The 19,021-nt window shown below is 40.8% G+C and overlaps 1 protein-coding gene and 1 long non-coding RNA gene across 3 annotated transcripts in view; both read right to left on the bottom strand.

Moving 5' to 3' along the window:
* LOC138956762 (uncharacterized) overlaps positions 1–19,021 on the bottom strand; it is a 66,183-nt gene that overhangs the window by 9,641 nt on the left and 37,521 nt on the right. Inside the window, exon 3 of the mRNA XM_070328028.1 lies at positions 4,680–5,147. Coding sequence (XP_070184129.1) covers positions 4,680–5,147 — 468 coding nt within the window. The remainder of the gene's footprint in view (positions 1–4,679; positions 5,148–19,021) is intronic.
* On the bottom strand, positions 11,038–15,074 carry LOC138956763 (uncharacterized). Of its 2 annotated transcripts, XR_011452789.1 has the most exons (4): positions 14,835–15,074; positions 14,284–14,470; positions 13,389–13,479; positions 11,038–12,382 (listed from the first exon to the last, which is right to left on the bottom strand). It is a non-coding gene; the product is annotated as an uncharacterized lncRNA (long non-coding RNA). The 2 variants fall into 2 exon arrangements; XR_011452787.1 differs by having other exon boundaries at positions 14,284–15,074.

Below are 19,021 nucleotides of genomic sequence, written 5' to 3'. Positions count from 1 at the left end.
CCGTGCACCCAAAAGCGGACTCTACCAGATGGGTATTGTTTGGAAGCTTGGGGCCTGCCAAACATAAAAATTGATGTTAACAAGAAATATTCTAGGGCGCACTTTCTCTTCTCAGTCAAAAAGAGTGATGCACGAGCATTTCAGACGCTTGCCTCCGAAAAAAGAAGTTCTCAGCCAAATTACGAACTCAAACTGGTACTTTTTACATATAAATGTGTTAGTTAGTATCTTTTGATTATCACAAAACAATTTGCAACTGCTTTGGCCGAGGATGCTGGTGACAGTATCATTGTTATGAACCCTACCCTAAATCCAGTAAAGACGTCGTCCAAAATGTACGTAAGTTTTGATTAAAAATAAATTCACACAAGACTAGTACTGTTGTTTGGCTTCAATGGATATATTTTTGTCAAGTATGATGTCTTTACATAGTATTCGTAAAATATGAATGGATTTGAACCGTATACTATGTCACTATGACCTTCCAATCTTCCTAACCCCCAGCCCAGTAAAGCGTGCGAGACGTTTCCTGAAAAAATGTCGCTTTGTGGTGCGAGTTCAGTGTGACATGCATAGTTTCCAGAACCCCATTTTTGACTTTCAAAGCATATCTACATATATACATTTAGCAATGCACGAGCAAAATATGTAGAGGTTACATGCCGAGTCTCAGTGATTATTAAAAATAATGGTCGAAGTTAGCGGATCATGAAAAATGCGAGCTTCGGCGAGCTTTTTCATGACCGCGAACTGAGACCATTATTTTTAATAATCACTGAGACGAGGTGTGTAACCTCTTTATTCCTCCTTTCTTCAGTTATTCAAAGAAAACAGGAGTTTTTGTGCGAAAGTTTGATCGAATCCGAATCACTCAACCAGTCAACCTGCGCAGGCGATCGATTAATGCGCGGTTGTATAGTTCCGTGCAAATCATTCCATTCTGTTAACACTTCTTGTCAGTTTCCCTGTTTTGGACTAAAATCAAGTACACGGATATGCTGTTATTCTGCTGTGGCAGTAAAGGCAGATATTGTGTGTTCTGTTTATGTTTTAGTATTGCTTAGGATAATGTTCTTTCGTCAAATGGGACTAGCAGACAAACTTTTGCACCCGTGTTCCAACGTTAATTACTGTATGAAGTTCAGTTTTCTGGGGAAAATAGTGTATGAAACCGCTGTATGTTGTTTAAATTGATGAGATGTGTGCATTTGGTTGCGTGTGATCTGTTTATAAAATGAAATATTGTTGAAAACTGACCGTCGGATTGCAGTCAGTGTTGTCGAAGAAACTGAGTTAAAAGAAGGGGAACTACTCTTGTCGCTGGAGTATGAGTTACTTGCCTTGGGAATTTGCTTTTGATGAACGGTTTGTGCACAGCAGATCTAGATTCAGAAAACAACCGAACTCATGGATTTTATATGGAGATTCATGTGTTCAGGCCTGTAGTTGTTAATTTAAATGCGGTATGTTTGTATTGTTTGCTCCAGAGATGTATACTTCGTACGTATAGAGCGTTCGGAACTTTTCAGTCGCAAAAGTAGTACCGAAACTGAACAGCTTCTGAACCCATTGCACTATCGAGGATTCAGGCTGTTGCTGGGTCGTTATTTGTTTGGTTGCTGGGTCATTATCGAAAAATAACTAGCTCTACAAGTTTACAGAGGTAAAGAAGCAGAGGGAGGAATATGACAACTTTATGGTGCCTTTTGGTTCAATGCTATGCTAAAAATGCTAGTGATAGTGTTTACAGCTTGAAACAAAACATAACAAAACAACAATACATAAATATCAATCATTCGATCATGTGACGCTTTTAAATACTCATTAATTATTTTATCCTGACCGCATGCCTTATTGTTTTTCAGCTTGTCTATACATTTGATAACTTCTTCCTTTGTAAAAGGTGCATTAAGAAATTCATTACTTGCTTCATTTAAAGGTTCATTACTATCATCTATTTCATTTTTATCACACTCTTGTAGTTTAGTGAAATGTTCGAAAAACTCCGAACAAGTTGGATAGTTAGTTTTGGAATTTTTTTATTTTTTTTTATTTCATTTAGAAGATTCCAGTATGCTTTCGGGTCAGTACTTCTTAACTTTCTTAAAGTTTTAACGATTTCATTGTGATACAACTTGCATTCCTTTTTTATTGTCTTTTTGTATTCTTTAAAAGCACTATTTTTTCATGTTCATTGAACACATTTTTAAAGCGTCTTGCTTTGTTTTTCGCACGTAAAAATATTTTTCCTTTCTCTTTGCAAATATGTGACCCTCCACCACGAAATGAGTCGCATGTCACCTCACGCGGTTCCGCGCTAGGCATAATATAAGTCCGCGGGGTGTCTAGTAACAGTGTGAGGGTCACCATAGTCACTGGCTTATAACTCAAAAAGTTTTCACTCTTTTCTAAAACGGTTTTCACCACTGGATAGAGAATAAAAAACTCTTTAAGAAAATGTAAAAATATGAAAATCATGAAAAGGTGACATGCGACTCATTCCGTGGTGGAGGGTCACAATTGTACTAAACCATGGTTGTTGCAGTTTGAATTTCTTTGAACGTGGCTTTTTCATAAATTTTTGTTCTTTAATTACACCGATTTTCTCAGCAGAACAATTTAAAATATCACAAATATTATTAGTAACACTATCAACGTCATCTGTTGTCGTACTCTCACTTGTAGCTAGCATATTTTGTAATTTAGTTTCAACAGTATTGATATCATCCTCATTCAGATTAACTACAAAAGCTAACTCCTAGATGAACAACTTAACACTGCGTTCGTTTATTCGCCCGTTTCTTAAGCTAGAGCTTTGAAACTTTACACGCGTCTATGGCTATACGTATGCTTTACAATACGCACATATAGTTGACTCTCGCATTATTTAAAGGTCACAACAAGGTCATTACCAGGTAAAAACGAGGAAAACCCGAGGGAAAGTACCATTTTCTGCAACTGTTTGTAAGAAACAGCTTTCAAATACAACTGTTTTCTGGGATTAGCGCATCTCCAGGCATGACAATCATCTGATTAACAGACATCAATTGTGGAGGTCACGACAAGGTCATTACTAGGTAAAAACTACGGAAACCCGAGGGAAAATACCATTTTCTGCAACTTGTGTGTAAGTAAAAGCTTTCAAACTCCATCTGATTAACAGTCCTCAATTTTCAAGGTCACAACAAGGTCATTACCAGATAGAACCGACAGAAAACCGAGGGAAAATACCATTATCTGCAACTCTTTTTTTTAAGTAAGAGCTTATAAACTCCATCTTCTTCTGGGATTGGCGCTGATTTCAATAGACAGATAGCTCCAGTCGAACATGGTGAACTTGGTCAACCTTGCTTGTTAGAAGCTGACATCTCATCTGGATACTTCAATTAGATGTCCGTGAACATTTCCAGAGGGGATGTCACCTTGCTCCACTAATATGTTGGCCGCCATATTAAAAACAAAATGGCGGACATTGAAACAGGAATTTTCACACATTTTCACTCATAGTTGGTGTTTGTGGGTACATTTAGTGTCTTTTCCTATGTTTATCAATGTGATAAAGGCGTTCAGAAAATCTTTACTTTGAACGTGCTGCCACACTTAGCGGGTGGAATCGAGAAACAGCGTGGGGAGCGCGCTTAGGTACACTACTTAATGGCTTTGCGCTGACGTCTACTTAGAGCTACCCTTTGAAAGCGCTTCAAACTACGATGCAGTCGTGGAAGCCCTTAGGTCATCGTTTAGATGGACGGCGGATGCATAGCGATCGAAGTTTCGTCAAGCTACTAAGAACAAAGCAGAAACCTTCAACCAATACGCGACCAGACTACGCATATGGTTTGAACGCTGGCGGAAGAGCGCAAAGAATGCTGAAACACTTGACGACTTGAGGGATCTCATACTTGGTGATTACTCTCCTGCCAGCTTGTCGCATTCAAAGACCTGCAGAGTTCTATGAATAAGCAATCTCTTTTCTCTTTCTCGTGTTGTCTATGTTACTGTTTCCTTTTAGCACCAGTCTTTGAGTTATTGTTTTGGTCTAGATTTCAACAGAACAGCCTACATACGAAGTGTCTGGGAGCACCACCGCGCGGAGGGATTCTGCGGGCATCGCAGCAAAAAGAAAAAGGGGCATTTTTCTCGGAATCTCGAGGCAGATGCCAGACAGTAACACTTGGTCTCAAGACTGAGAAGGAAAAGTAGAAAGAGCCTGGCTGCATTGTGAACAAATAGTCGAAAATGCATGTAAGATGGGAGCCTCGTGTTTGATTCAATTGAAAATGGCGGCGTTATATTCAGCCGATAGAAGTTTCTGCATCTGCAGTGTATATATGGCTTTAAAAATCAATAGTTCCATTGAAAGTTGTTTTGCATTTGATCAGAGTTTTCACTGGCCAATGGGGCGAGCTACTAGCATGACGGAAATGGTAATTACCCTCAGCGATTGGTCGTCCAATGTTGCCATACCTGCATGCCTTGTTTAGTTTCTGGAAGCCATATTGTCAGTGTAATCACTTTTTAGAGACAGAGTTAGTTGCAAAAAAGCAACTACTTTTTTGTATACTGTCGGTTTGTCTGTCTGTCAGTCTGTCCTCTCTCTCTAATGAACAAAACGATTACAAAAAAAACACAATTTCATGCAAAGACTTGCTTTACAGACAAGCTATCAATCTACTCACATTTCATCTGCAATGACATAGAGTTGTTCTCCCTGTGCTGACTTCACCAGTGTCTCCACCGCAGCGTCAAGATCTGTGTCCAGGTCAAAGTGGTGCATGTGAATGAGGTGGCTGGCTGCTGGTCCTGCTGTCCGACACAGCTGACTGTGCAGCATGTGAGTAGCTGCCAGGCTTTCGCTCCATCCGCTCACCACCTGCACGGGCTTCTGCTGTCGTACCCAGAATAACCCTTTGCATAGCAGTATCAGCGACTTCCCCGTTCCAGGAGGACCAGTCAGGAACACCAACTCTCCCTGGTTGTTGAGAACATCCACCTGCTTGGGGTGGAGCACGATGTCGACTGGGGTGAACCTGCTGGCTGTCTCCTCCACCCCCTCCCCCGCTGTGCGAACATCAGGGCGATGGGCACGTGCCAGCCGGGGCTGTGATGAACAGTACACTGTCACTGTGGTCGCTGGCCCCCCAAAGCTGAAACAAAAGATTGCTTTCAATACAGAAAACCTACGAGAAAGTTACAAACATGAAAAACATTCGAAATATGTTACATGCGTCAAATAGGAATGTGAATGCTTGAATTTCTTATTTCGAATTCACACTACATACAACACATATGGTGTGTTTCGTGACTAAAACCAACGGTATTTACACAACGGTGTTTTTCTTAACCCGACCAAAACACACTGCTTCAAATGGAGAAGTAAAATGTAAATCTTTTGTTTGAGTGTGTGTGTACGTGTCTGTGCGTGCGTGCGTGTGTGCACGCGCGCAGGCATTTGTGCTCCTGTGTATGTGTGTGCGTGTGTGTGTGTGGGGGGGGGGGTTAGCTGGGTGGCTGGACACAGGGGGGTGGAGTAGGGGGGGGTATGCTGGTGACTGTTTATGCATACACGCAAATATATTCCAAAGCATTTTCTTTCCCAATGCGTTTATGTTCGGGTTTGTTTGTACATGTCTGTGAGTGCTATTAGTTGTGCTCCTGTGTCTGTCTGTGTTCATGTGCGGAGGGTGCGGGTGACGGGGGGGATTTCGACTTTGATTTATTGGCTTCTTATGCATACATTCCAAAGTGAGGACTGGCGTGTGTGCACTTTGGCATTAACGTAGGTGTGCTCGGTTGCTTGTAGTAAATCTAGTTGTCATACTATCCTATCGTGTCGAGACTGATCTCTCATTTACGTTTATACATACTTGTATAGATCTGCTGAGATACCCCGTTTTGGACAAATCAGGCCTAAAGCTGTACATCCCCATTCTCAAAATTGTTTTAAAAGAGCAACTCAGCATCCTGCTTGATTTTTTAATTTTTGTTTTCTTTTTGTTTTGTTTGTTTTTTTGTCCGACGGGCACAGTGGTTTGGTGGTAAGACGCCGGCCTCCAAAGCGGAAGGTCGAGGGCTCGAATCCCGGCCGCGCCTGGTGGGTTAAGGTGGAGATTTTTCCGATCTCCCAGGTCAACTTATGTGCAGATCTGCTAGTGCCTTATCCCCCTTCTTGTGTACACGCAAGCACAAGATCAATTGCGCACGGAAGAGATCCTGTAATCCATGTCAGAGTTAAACACGAAAATACCCAGCATGCTTCCTCCAAAAGCAGCGTATGGCTGCCTAAATGCCGGGGTAAAAACGGTCATACACGTACAAATCCACTCGTGCAAAAACATGTACGTGGGAGTTTCAGCCCACGAACGCAGAAGAAGAAGAAGAGTCTTTGTTCGTTGCTGTTTTAGCTACTTTCTCAATTGTCTAAGTCTACAAATGACCGAAAGACGATATTAACCCAGCAAGCACACAACGTGAATACGACGATGCAAAAATGTGAATAGTTGGTGTCTTTAAAGTGTAACTAAACAAGCAAAAATGAAAACAAGTCGCGTAAGGCGAAATTACTACATTTAGTCATGCTGTCGAACTCACGGGATGAAACTGAACGCACTGTATTTATTCACTAAGACAGTACAGCTTCGTCAATCCCCGCGTAAAGGAAATCGCTCACCTTCCACGTGCAAAACGTAGTGATATTGACACGCCAGATTATCGCGGTAGCGTATTGTGCAAAGCAGGAAAGCGCGCTTTTCTGTATTCTTGTTAACTTTCTGAGCTTGTTTTGAATACAACCTATCATATCTATATGTTTTTGGAATCAGGAAATGATCACGAATAAGATGACATCATGTTTGGATCGATTTCTTACATTTTAATCGTAAGACTAATTATTCTATTTTCGTTAATTGTGATCACATTTTAAGAGTAAACATGACATATGTATATATTTTTAGATTCAGAATGTGATGAAGAATACGATGCAATGAATTTTAAATCTGTTTGCGAAAAATCGATTTTAATGACAACTTTAATGAGCAAACTCATTCGGATACATCCCGTGATCTCGGAGTCTTTTTTGACAAAGATCTTAGCATGAAACAGCATGTAGTCCAAACATGTAAAGCAGCGCGAATGGAGATCCGGCGTATAGGTTCCATTCGACAGTACCTTACCGAAGACGCAACCAAAAGACTAGTCTGTTCCGGCATACTCTCTAGATTAGACTACTGTAATTCACTGCTTGCTGAATGTCCCAAATCTGTCACCAAGCCCCTGCAACTAGTCCAGAACGCTGCCGCTAGACTCGTGTTTCGAACACCTATGAAACAAAGCGTCACGCCTCTACTCAAACAGCTACATTGGCTTCCAGTGGAACAAAGAATTAAATACAAGATTTGCTGCATTTTCTATCAAATTGCCGCGGGCACGGCTCCACAGTACCTGTCCGATCTCGTGCAGAAGAACAATTCTGAAAGGGTTGTCCGTTCTGCCTCCCAAAATAAATTTGTCAAAGCTCCTAAGTATCAGAGGGACGATCATGGTGGCCGCTGTCTTTCAGTCACAGCTGATCATATCTGGAACAAACTCCCTTTGTCTCTACGTCTCAGTCCATCTCTGCCTTCTTTCAAAGCAAATCTCAAGACTCACCTCTTCAGAGAAGCATTCTATGATGATGTAGTTGTCGCGACCCTGTGAATGTGCACTTTCGGATGAACAATGTTTACTCTGTGTGTGTGTGTGTGTGTGTGTGTGTGTGTGTGTGTGTGTGTGTGTGTGTGTGTGTGTGTGTGTGTGCGTGTGTGTGGACATGTGTGTGTGTGTGTGTGTGTGTGTGTGTGTGTGCATCATAATTGTTGTGTATACTGAGAGTTCGTTCCTGTAAGAGCCTCTGGATTTTTGTAACATTTATGTTTGGTTTTTGGTTTTTGTTGTAAAGTGTTTATGATTGTGTTCTATTCCGTCAATGGCGTCATTCTGGTAATGATGTTGTTATTGCTTTTGTAAAGCGCTTTGTGTGTTCGAAAGCGCTATAGAAATCACCATTATTATTATTATTTTAATTAAATTTTAAGCCTCCAAGCTGAAATGCAATACCAAAGTCCGGGCTTTGTCGAAGATTACTTGACCAAAATTTCAACCAATTTGGTTGAAAAATGAGAGCGTGACAGTGCCGCCTCAACTTTCACGAAAAGCCGGATATGACGTCATCAAAGACATTTATCAAAAAAATGAAAAAACGTCTGGGGATATCATACCCAGGAACTCTCATGTAAAATTTCATAAAGATCGGTCAAGTAGTTTACTCTGAATCGCTCTACACACACACACACACACACACACACACACATACACCACCACGACCCTCGTCTCGTTAAAACATTTAGTCAAAACTTGACTATTAATGTAAAAAAATCGTTCAGCAACCTTTACAAGTTGATATGCAAACGGGCCTCAAATACTTTCGAACTGCAAACAAAATACATTTTTTTCTCACACTCTAACACCGTTAAACGGACATGTAAAGTGCGCGCCAGGAACGACAATCTTCTTGATTTACCTGATTAATGGCCTTGACTTTTTTTTCTGGTTCTTTTAATTCCGGCTGTTGTCATTAATCAACCAAAATAAAAGATCAAACTGAGTTTTCGATTTTTATTTCTTGGTTCAGAAAGCAAATCTTTCCTTGAGTCTTAAAAGTCATTTAAGATTTTTGAAAAAATGATTACGGTTAGTAATGAACAATATATCGTAGGCAAATATCTCGATAGGATTTGGTAAGAAGACACAGGTTTAAAGAATGTGGTACCAGGATTTGTATGGTAAGTAACGATGCATTTCTTCCCTTCTTTTTATATCTAGTCAAAAGTTTTGACTAAATATTTTAACATCGAGGGGGAATCGAAACGAGGGTCGTGGTGTATGTGTGTGTGTGCGTTTGTGTGTGTGTGTGTGTAGAGCGATTCAGACTAAACTACTGGACCGATCTTTATGAAATTTGACATGAGAGTTCCTGGGTATGAAATCCCCGAAAGTTTTTTTCATTTTTTTGATAAATGTCTTTGATGACGTCATATCCGGCTTTTCGTGAAAGTTGAGGCGGCACTGTCACGCCCTCATTTTTCAACCAAATTGGTTCAAATTTTGGTCAAGTAATCTTCGACGAAGCCCGGACTTCGGTATTGCATTTCAGCGTGGTGGCTTAAAAATTAATTAATGACTTTGGTCATTAAAAATCTGAAAATTGTAAAAAAAAAAAAAAAATTTATAAAACGATCCAAATTTACGTTTATCTTATTCTCCATCATTTGCTGATTCCAAAAACATATAAATATGTTATATTCGGATTAAAAACAAGCTCTAAAAATTAAATATATAAAAATCATTATCAAAATTAAATTGTCCAAATCAATTTAAAAACACTTTCATCTTATTTCTTGTCGGTTCCTGATTCCAAAAACATATAGATATGATATGTTTGGATTAAAAACACGCTCAGAAAGTTAAAACAAAGAGAGGTACAGAAAAGCGTGCTATCCTTCTTAGCGCAACTACTACCCCGCTCTTCTTGTCAATTTCACTGCCTTTGCCATGAGCGGTGGCCTGACGATGCTACGAGTAAAATGGCATTGCGTTCAGTTTCATTCTGTGAGTTCGACAGCTACTTGACTAAATATTGTATTTTCGCCTTACGCGACTTGTTTTTCTTTTTACAAGATTAGCTTATTGAGTCTGACAGGAACATCATTGAGGAATGCTTATAATTTCTTGGTCAGTTAAAAAAACTAAAAAACCCACTTGAAATGAAGTTTACCCAGGTTAAATTATGAGCATGTCTTAATTGGGATAATGCATTTACCACTAATTACAACGAGAGATTTACTTAGAAAAACTGAAGTCATTCATAAACAATAATTATGATTACAATCACAGAGTAAGGGGAAACCATGTCATTTGATCTGGATCAGCAGCTGTAATGGTGTACTTGTCAAACCTGTCTGAATGTGCTTCTTTATTTTTGTATACCTAGTGTGAACGACGTTTAGGCATTTGCAGACTTATTATCGTATTGCTGTTGTTTGTTTGTGAGTTATGTTATGGTGTGACCTAAATTGTTCGGAATTTGTTGTGTATGTTCTAATTTGTAATTTGTTTCTCCATGAACCCAGAGGAACAGACATCACATTAAAACCTTGAGACCCTGAAAATACTTGCATACTAAATGTTTGATGTTTTTTTTTATTGGGGATGGGCAAGCTCTTGAATTGTGCAAGCCTTGAGAAACTTTCCAGTCTGATATGCTAGAAAAAAAGCGTGATCCTAACATGTTAATAAGATTAATAGTTGATTAAATATGTGCAGGAGCTACTTCGGCAGACCCATATGGCCAGTGTCACAGTGCAGGGGAGGTGAGTTCATTAATTAATGTTTTTCCCACCTTTTATGTGTTTGATGTCAGCCGTGATTACCCAATGATAACTTCAAAACATGTTGCTGACTTGCGAAAACCCAACCATAAATTTGATGTAGTTGTGTATCAAGTCTAGAAGATAGAAATCTAATTCCGTGATAGCATAGCAATTTTGTGTACCTGACTAAAGAAACTACAATGGGAAGAAGGATAACTTCCTCATTGGGCATGCTTGGAAATGAGAATGGCTTAATACGAGTTATTCCCCTTTTCTACATGCTGACCAGGCTGTCTCCTGCTTTGTCATGACTAGTACAGTCGATCTTTCTCATGCTGTGACTTGCTTTATTTTCACATTTTCGGTATTTAAAACAGTAAACACACACACACACACACACACACACACACACACACACATACACTGAAGAAGTTTCCATTCTGATTCGGTTATTTTATTTGGTGCTATATGTTTGCTTCACATTGTTTCTTCTTTTACATTGCTTTAGGTTTCCCAATTCGCTAAACACATCCATAATGCATGCATGGCTCATTCGAAAGAGGGCAACTGAACAACTGATGCCCAATAGCAATAAATACTGAACAACTGAACAATAAATAGCAATAAATGATGACAGTGCCAAGTTTTTAAGTACAAAGTGAAATCATGTGACTGGACAAAGGCACAATTACAAAATACAAATAAAAAAATCGAGGCCCATTTTAAATTAAGTTCTCAGCTCATGGGGAAGCATAAGGTGACCCTAGAAACCGAAATTAGGAGACCTCCCGCCCCCAGGGCAGACTACAAAAAAAAAAAAAGGGGGGGGGGGGGGGGGGGGCGGCTAATTTGTGAAAAAGTATAGAACTTGAAGGAATCAAAAACTGTATACATGTATTTAGTTAATACCCCAAAAATTGTATAGTATATACAATGTCAGACCCTAAATAAAGTTTGTTAGTCATTGCTTAGGCAAAACAAAGCAAAATAGTCTGTTTACGGTATCCCGACCAACCCTATTTTTCCCCCGCCAACCCTTGACTTTTTTTTGAAATTAAGAAAAGCCGACCTACCGACCCTCTTTTTGTGTGCCTATGTGACTGTAAACAGACTAAAAGGTACATCACAAACAACACACCAGGGATGCTACAGCCCCCTTAAAAATAGCCATGAGTCATAGGTATGATGTTTGAATCTTTTTGCTAAATAAAACCATAGGCAATTGATCGGAAATATCAGGAAAAATCTTAACAAGCTTATTATTTATTTGCTTGGACCAATCCTCTTGCCGAAGAGTTTTACAGTAAAAATTGATTTTACGTCAAAAATATCACAGGAATATCGAATGTTGAGGTAAGGCTGGGATAGCCAAGTTCAAGAATAACGGAAGGTGACTGTTGAATCTTTTTGAAAATGTATAAAAATATAGATGGTAGGCAATTCAAAATTAAAAAAGGACTCTCGGAGCATGGACTTCATGAGTCAAAAATTAAAGAAGGCTCTATGAGCCGAAGTACATGTTTTGTCTATTGTCTTTTTTTATTTTGAATTCCCTACCATCTATATTTTGATACAATTTTGGACCCTCTTTGTACGGAGAGAGTTGGCAATTGTTAATCACATTCTCTCATCTCATTGACTCTCCTTCGGCTCCTTGGTAACATGCGTTCCCGTCTCTGCCAGGATTGGACACAGCAGCAGATAACCGGTAAATATTTAACAGGCATAAATGGCAAATTAGCTCGCCTCGCCTGATAATATATGAGACAACTGTTCTATTACAAAGTCTTTCTTGGGAGGCTTGGCTAATTTACTCGCTCGTTTTACACGGGGTTCCATCGTTTTCTTTTCTAATCGGAAAACCTTGCTCCTCAGTTTGTTGACCTTCTGCCGAAGTTCCGCTTCACGAGGGGATGGGGAGGATGACGACTTTGATGCTTTACATCCTATGTCCTCCAGGATCGCCTGAATGTCATCTAAAAAAGAAAACACACACACAAAACACACATTAAATAACATAACCATAACAAGTTATAACCTGGAAGAAATTAAAACACGTGTAATTAAATCACAAAATGAAAATAAACAATAGCGTAGGAAGGCAGGCCAGAAAAGAAGTGTATTAGCAACTATGGATACGATGTGGAACAATGATGGAATTGACCTTGTTTGGTACTGAATGGGTGAGGCCATTAGAACTGTGCCCACGGAATACGCGCTATATAAGCTTCATATTGATTGATTGATTGATTGATTAGGACAACAGTACCAGGTAAACTCCTCACACACCATGCCTCTTTCTTTCTTTCTTTATTTGGTGTTTAATGTCGTTTTCAACCACGAAGCTTTTGTCGCGACGGGGAAAGGGGGGGAGATGGGAATAGAGCCACTTAATTGTTTCTCGTTACACCATGCCTCTGACAGGATATGTTTCCCATCTTTACGTGTGGGAACTACAGGTACAATTTCATCCATCCATGCATCCGCCCTATACAGCTTCTTCTTCTTCTTCTTCTTCTTCTGCTTTCGGGGGCTGAAACTCCCACGTGCACTCATTTTTTTTGCACAAGTGGAATTTTACGTGTATGACCGTTTTTACCCCGCCATTTAGGCAGCCATACGCCGCTTTCGGAGGAAGCATGCGGGGTATTTTCGTGTTTCTAAAACCCACCGAACTCTGACATGGATTACAGGATCTTTTTCGTGCGTACTTGGTCTTGTGCTTGCATGTACACATGAAGGGGGATAAGTCACTAGCAGGTCTGCACATAAGTTGACCTGGGAGATCGGAAACATCTCACACTTAACCCATCAGGCGGCCGCGACCGGGATTAGAACCCTCGACCTTCCGAGTTAATAGACCGACGTCTTACCACCCCGCCACAGCGCCCGTCACCCTATACAGCAATTATCAACTATGTAATGGATGGGTTTAAACATTTTTTGATGTCAGGGTGTTCTTCATGGTTAAAAATCTCTTACCTGGTTGAACAATTTGTGCATCAGGCGACAGGTCGGTGCTGGCTTCATTTGTAGCTACCCTTTGCGATGGTGGCTTCCTCCCACTAGCAACCTGCAAATGCACAGCTCTTTAACTGACAAACTCAACTTTAAAGCACAGCTTAAAACCAACACTCAGTCACAATGAAACAATTCTCCCAATTTCATGGCATTGGTCTTAGGCCACACAAAAAAGTGTATGTTTCTGGTAAGGCAAAACAAAAAATAATCTGTTTACGGTATCCGGACCAACCCTATTTTTTTCCCACCGGCCCTAGACTTATTTTGGGCATTAAAAAATAAAATTAAAATATTCAGATGGCTAAAATACAAAAATAAAAAGCCGACCTACCGACGCTATTTTTTGGGGGCCTATGTTACCTTAAACAGACTTTTTTTGTGGCCTAACATGAGTAAAGGTGGAGATTTTTTTTTTAACTTTTTTTTTTAAACCATCTTTTTAACTTATTTTGTTGAAAAACAGGAAAACAATTGATTTTCGAATACCCCTTTTATTTTTGAAAATGCAAAAAAAAAAGTCTAGGGTCGTCAGGAACACATAGGTAGGGTCAGGTGACCAGAAACATACAACTTTTTTGTTGTTGACGCCGACCCTATACTTTTTTTTGCCATTTGGGGCTGTTTTTTGGCAAAATAAGTTCATCATATCATCATATAAATCAAGAGGTCGATCCAAAATAAGTAACTTTTTTTTGTTGGCCTTATTTTTTGCGCTTAATGCAAACATGCATTATTTGATGGGAACAATGCTGTTTTTTTCAATTCTTACATCAGCCTCAAACTTGTCATTACTCAACCTGCATTTAATAGTGTGCTTCTTTGGTTTGCAAAAACCTAAAACCAATAAATAAATAACCTTCGGTGGTGGATTGGGCACTGCAAACAATGTCGGGACAGCATTCCACACAAGTGATCACCTCTCTGCAGGATTGTTTTACTGGTTGGCCTCAAAGTGATCAGTACAAAGCTTGAGACCTTGAACATCAGCTGGCTGCAGCTTTTCAAAGTCCTCTCGCCTTGTGAATTGCATCCATATTCTGCACCTAGTTTGACAATAAAAACAACAATGTTATTGTTAAACTAAGCAAAAAGGAAAGACAAAAAAAGCTAAATCAGATCTTCAGTCTAAATCTAACGCTCTGCCTGAACGCAAAACGGATGAGTGATGTACCTTTGTACTGTAGTTTTCCCGCAAGCAAGGTTTGATAAAGGTTTCGGCAAATATGCCCACGGGTAGTTTGTCATCAAGTGTAAACTGTTGTTTTGTACTGACTGCTGACTCACACTCACAGTCGTAAGTACTCGCTGACGCTGTGGTCTACTGAGTGAGTTGACTCGAGCCATTGCATTCTCATTGACTCATTCTGAAGAAGGTAAACCTGATGAAATAATCACTGCACAACCCACCTTTTTTCTTCTTTAGGGAACTTGTGGAAAGTTTTCCCGAAGCAGCTCTGTTTGTAACGGGCGTTCTTGCAACAAAAAGCCGAGCAAAATTTACCACCACCTCGCACGCGATCGGTACCTACGCGATCCGCCATTTTGTTTTCGCCGCCAGCATGTGACTAGGGACGATAACCCACAAACACTTTTTCGCATTTTCTTCGCAAGTTCCACGTCTTCCTTTTGTACAGTGTTTGACCTGACTAAATCTCTGCACATCACAGTGAAGTCTTACTTTATGATCAGATGATTCAAGACCCCCTCCCCCCCGACCTAACAACGAAGAGCAGGCACTACATACTCACATAGCTACCAACTCCACAATGGCATTGCAGAATCAAGCATCCAGGAGACTCAAAGGATTCACCAGTGCTCTGAAGCTAGGGCTTAGAAGCTTCACACACAAATATTCCTTGATTTAAAAACAACAAGAGGCGAAGCCTTCAAGGCTCCCGTAAGAAATCGACAAACAGTAACACAAACTCAATCACTCCGTCACACATACACACACACAGTAAGCATAGACACAGTGCAAGAGTGGGAGACGCTAGATCTAGATCTGTCTGTCTGTAGCCTACTTACGGGGACACGACTGCCACTGAGATCGACACTGCCCTTTCAACAGCGCTTCCTCGCGCAGACACTGAAAACACGCTAGGAAATCTCCTTGGTATCTTCTTTATCTATTTTATCTGGAGCCGCTACGAAACCGAACAATGTGAAATTTATCGTCTTCCCCGAATCGGCGAATGCAGCTCGGTTAGAACTGAGAAGTGAATCTATACCACAATGCTTCACGCGATCTGACCTCACCTTGACCCCTGACCTGGTCTACATACCACACACAACACAAACCAGTCACCTGTTTTTACCCCCCCCCCCCCAAACCCACCACCACCCGTTTTCTTTGGATACACACTTTATCTACATACGTGCCGACGAAATGTTGATCATTGCTTCAATACTTTGAAGCTGTTGCTTGGATAATAACCCGGTAAAATTAGTATTTCGGTGTTCAGTCAAATGTTAAAGTTTCTATCACACACGCACACACGCACGCACAGACAGACAAAAGTTAGCATCGCATATGCTATAGTTACGTGAGCCAAAAATCAAAACATTGTTATATTTTTGGTCTTAGTTATGTGAAAGCCTGACCGAATCTGCGATATTGAGGCAAACACGTTGGGGTGGGCCTTTAACCAAATACTCTGAAACCAGCAGCTACTTTAAGTAACTGTATTTGTGTTGTCATTATGTACTGCTTGCACTAAATGCATTTTCTTTATCTCCTCAGAATCGAGTCACCCAGAGAAAGACCACTGACATGCAGAGTGCACAGTAAAACATATACATGGCGTGCAAGTCGGTCGACAGGTGCCATCATCATCATAACAAAAGATGCAGATCATAGTTTCTTATGTTTTATGTTGGATGCGACTTTCGTGCATTAGTGGGGCCCCCAGTTGAAACGATTGTTCAAATTTGTATACCAACATAGAAGACATCCAAAGAATGTAAATTCCAGGGGGGGGGGCAAGCAATTTTTGTCCTCTGGTAAATTTGGTTGCTAGGCAACGGAGTGCCTAGTCGCGAACAATGTCAAACACACAGTTTGGGCGTTTTAACACATATAAACTATAATATAAGACTGAATAAACATAATAAATCCATATTATTGGGTTGTTGTTGTCTTTTTAATGCCTTTAAGTGAAAAAATAAATAAATGGTTGAAAAATGAGCCAAAAATCATATTTTGGAACCTTCGGGTTAGGCTATATTTGTAGGTGCTCCCAAATAGAGACAAAAGAAGGTAAATAATAAGCTTGAATTGACCAGGGAACACACCAAAGCTTTGGTGATATACAGGTGAGCCCAGGGACCTAAATAATGTGTATATCTAACACGTTACTTAACAGTGTGTGTTCAGACTGAAGCAGTGAAGACATGGCAAGCGGCGTGAGTAAACACATGGACTGGAGCCTGTGCATCTTTTGCCAGAAGGACACAACAGAAAAGCTGATAAATCCCACCGAAGAAAGCTACAGCACAGCAGAGAGACATTTAAAAGGTTTTAAAGCAGTTGGAGCGTTTCAGTCATAACTAAAAATAGACAAATTCAATGATGGGTCAGGGATTGCGTCTTCGTTAGCCAAACATGGAGCTAGGTGGCACAAGAACTGCCGTGCTAACTACAACCAAAGAATGTTGGACAGAGCTGAAAAGAGACGGCATGATGAAGCTGAAAAAGATGAAGGCGAGACAGGAAAGAGATCACGCAGAGAGAGTGGGAAAGTTTCTCCACAAGAGACCTGTATGTTTAACTGTGGCAAAACTGGAAATCTTTCTAGAGGTTCTACATACCAGCTTGAGTCACATATTCGGGAAGCTGCTTTGAAGATTGACCCTCAAGTTGACAACAAGTCACGTCTCACGATGTTGGGACTGGCTCACATGGCCAGACGAGGGTTTTGCACTTCACAGGTAAGCCATGATAAGATAATTCGGCCAAATTGAGCCGGTTGAAACTAGCTGAAAGGCTGCTGCAAAGGTCAAAGCCACTGTCAGACCCAATTCACCTTAACAGAGTAGCCCTTTTCAGAAATCAGAACAAGTCTACTCAGATGACCAAGAATCTGAAGCTGAAGACAGCCAAGACCAACTGTGGTTTGTTTGCAAGATTGTATGTTGGATGTCAGGCTAGAGGAGGAGACCTTGATGAATTTTTTCAGGACGAAAACCAGTCATTCCCTCCATCAATCTCAGATTCTGGAGAATTGCGCCACGGCAACAAAAGCGATCTCCTGCACTGTTTTGAGAAAACTCATGACCCAGTACTCACTGAACCACAAGTATCAGCTGTTCTCATTGATGGTGCTGCGCTGGTGCACATTCTGAAGCCACGCCAAGCACAAACATTCCAAGAGTACAGTGATTCTGTCTTTTTAGCATATGTCCTGATGTGCCTGTCTAACTCTGATCGCGTTGACATTGTTTGGGACTGTTACCGTGACAACAGTCTGAAGTCATCAGTGAGGAAGAAACGAGGCTCTGGCATGAGGAGAAGAGTGAAAGGAGACGTTGCTCTGCCACGCAACTGGCCAGAATTCCTACGAAACAGTCAAAACAAAGAAGAGCTGTTTCATCCTGTCTGAAAATCTGAAGCTCATCAAGGAAGACGGGAAAGTGGTCATTGCAACACAAGGTGTGGACTTTGTTAGTTCTAGTGACATTAGTGAGGACCAAAGAGCCAGGCTGTCCCCTTGTTCACACATAGAGGTTGACACCAGACTGTTTGTACACTGTTCTCACTACCATTCCCTCCAGCTGGAAAACCTGTGGGTTGCATTTGTGCTGGATCCCACTATCGTCTTCTGCCTATTCACGACTATGCCCAGAGAAATCAGCAGCACCTCTGATGCTTCATTCTCTGACTGGCTGCGACACTGTGTCATCTTTCTTTGGTGTCAGTAAGAAGAGATGCTGGGAAGTGTGGATGTCTAATCCAAAATTCACAGCTGTTCCTTTGGGTGCTTGCATCACCGGACAAGTTCAGCCAGATTGAGCGCTTTGTCTCGTTGATGTTCGACAAGACCAGTGTTTCCGACAAGGTGAAAACACCTGTTCACGAAGAAAGGGCGCATGCTGGAAAACACCCCACCCACTCAAGCTGCTCTTCTTGAACACACGCAAAGATCATCTGGAAGGAAGCTCTCATTCCGCAGCCAGAGATTCCAGATCCTGCAAGCTGGGGCTGGGAAGAAGTTGATGGAACTTCTTCGCCTGTTTGGACATCACTTCCAGATGCATCTAAGATCTGCTCTGAACTAGTAAAATGCAGCTGCAAGAAAGGTTGTAGAGGTCCGTGTAGCTGTGCCACAGCGGGTGTCCCCTGCACTGCTCTTTGCTTCTGTGATGGCAAATGCCAGCGTGACTGAAAGACTGAATTCATGAACCGGTTATGTGAGTAAATCGCTGTGGATATAGAAAAAACTATGTTTACAGGTTTCTTTTTCAAACTCTGGCATTATGCATGAAATGCATTTCTTTGTTAACAAATAGTAGAAATACAGCTTCGTGTACAGTATTTGTAAATAGGAGGGCCTCTACAACCTTGTTGAGAATTTATCTGTAGACAATTGACCGGACAG

The sequence above is a fragment of the Littorina saxatilis genome, unplaced genomic scaffold, assembly GCF_037325665.1.
Source record: "Littorina saxatilis isolate snail1 unplaced genomic scaffold, US_GU_Lsax_2.0 scaffold_231, whole genome shotgun sequence".
Lineage (NCBI taxonomy): Eukaryota > Metazoa > Mollusca > Gastropoda > Littorinimorpha > Littorinidae > Littorina > Littorina saxatilis.
Note: the sequence above shows the minus strand (reverse complement) of the source record. Positions and strands in the feature narration are given on the sequence as shown.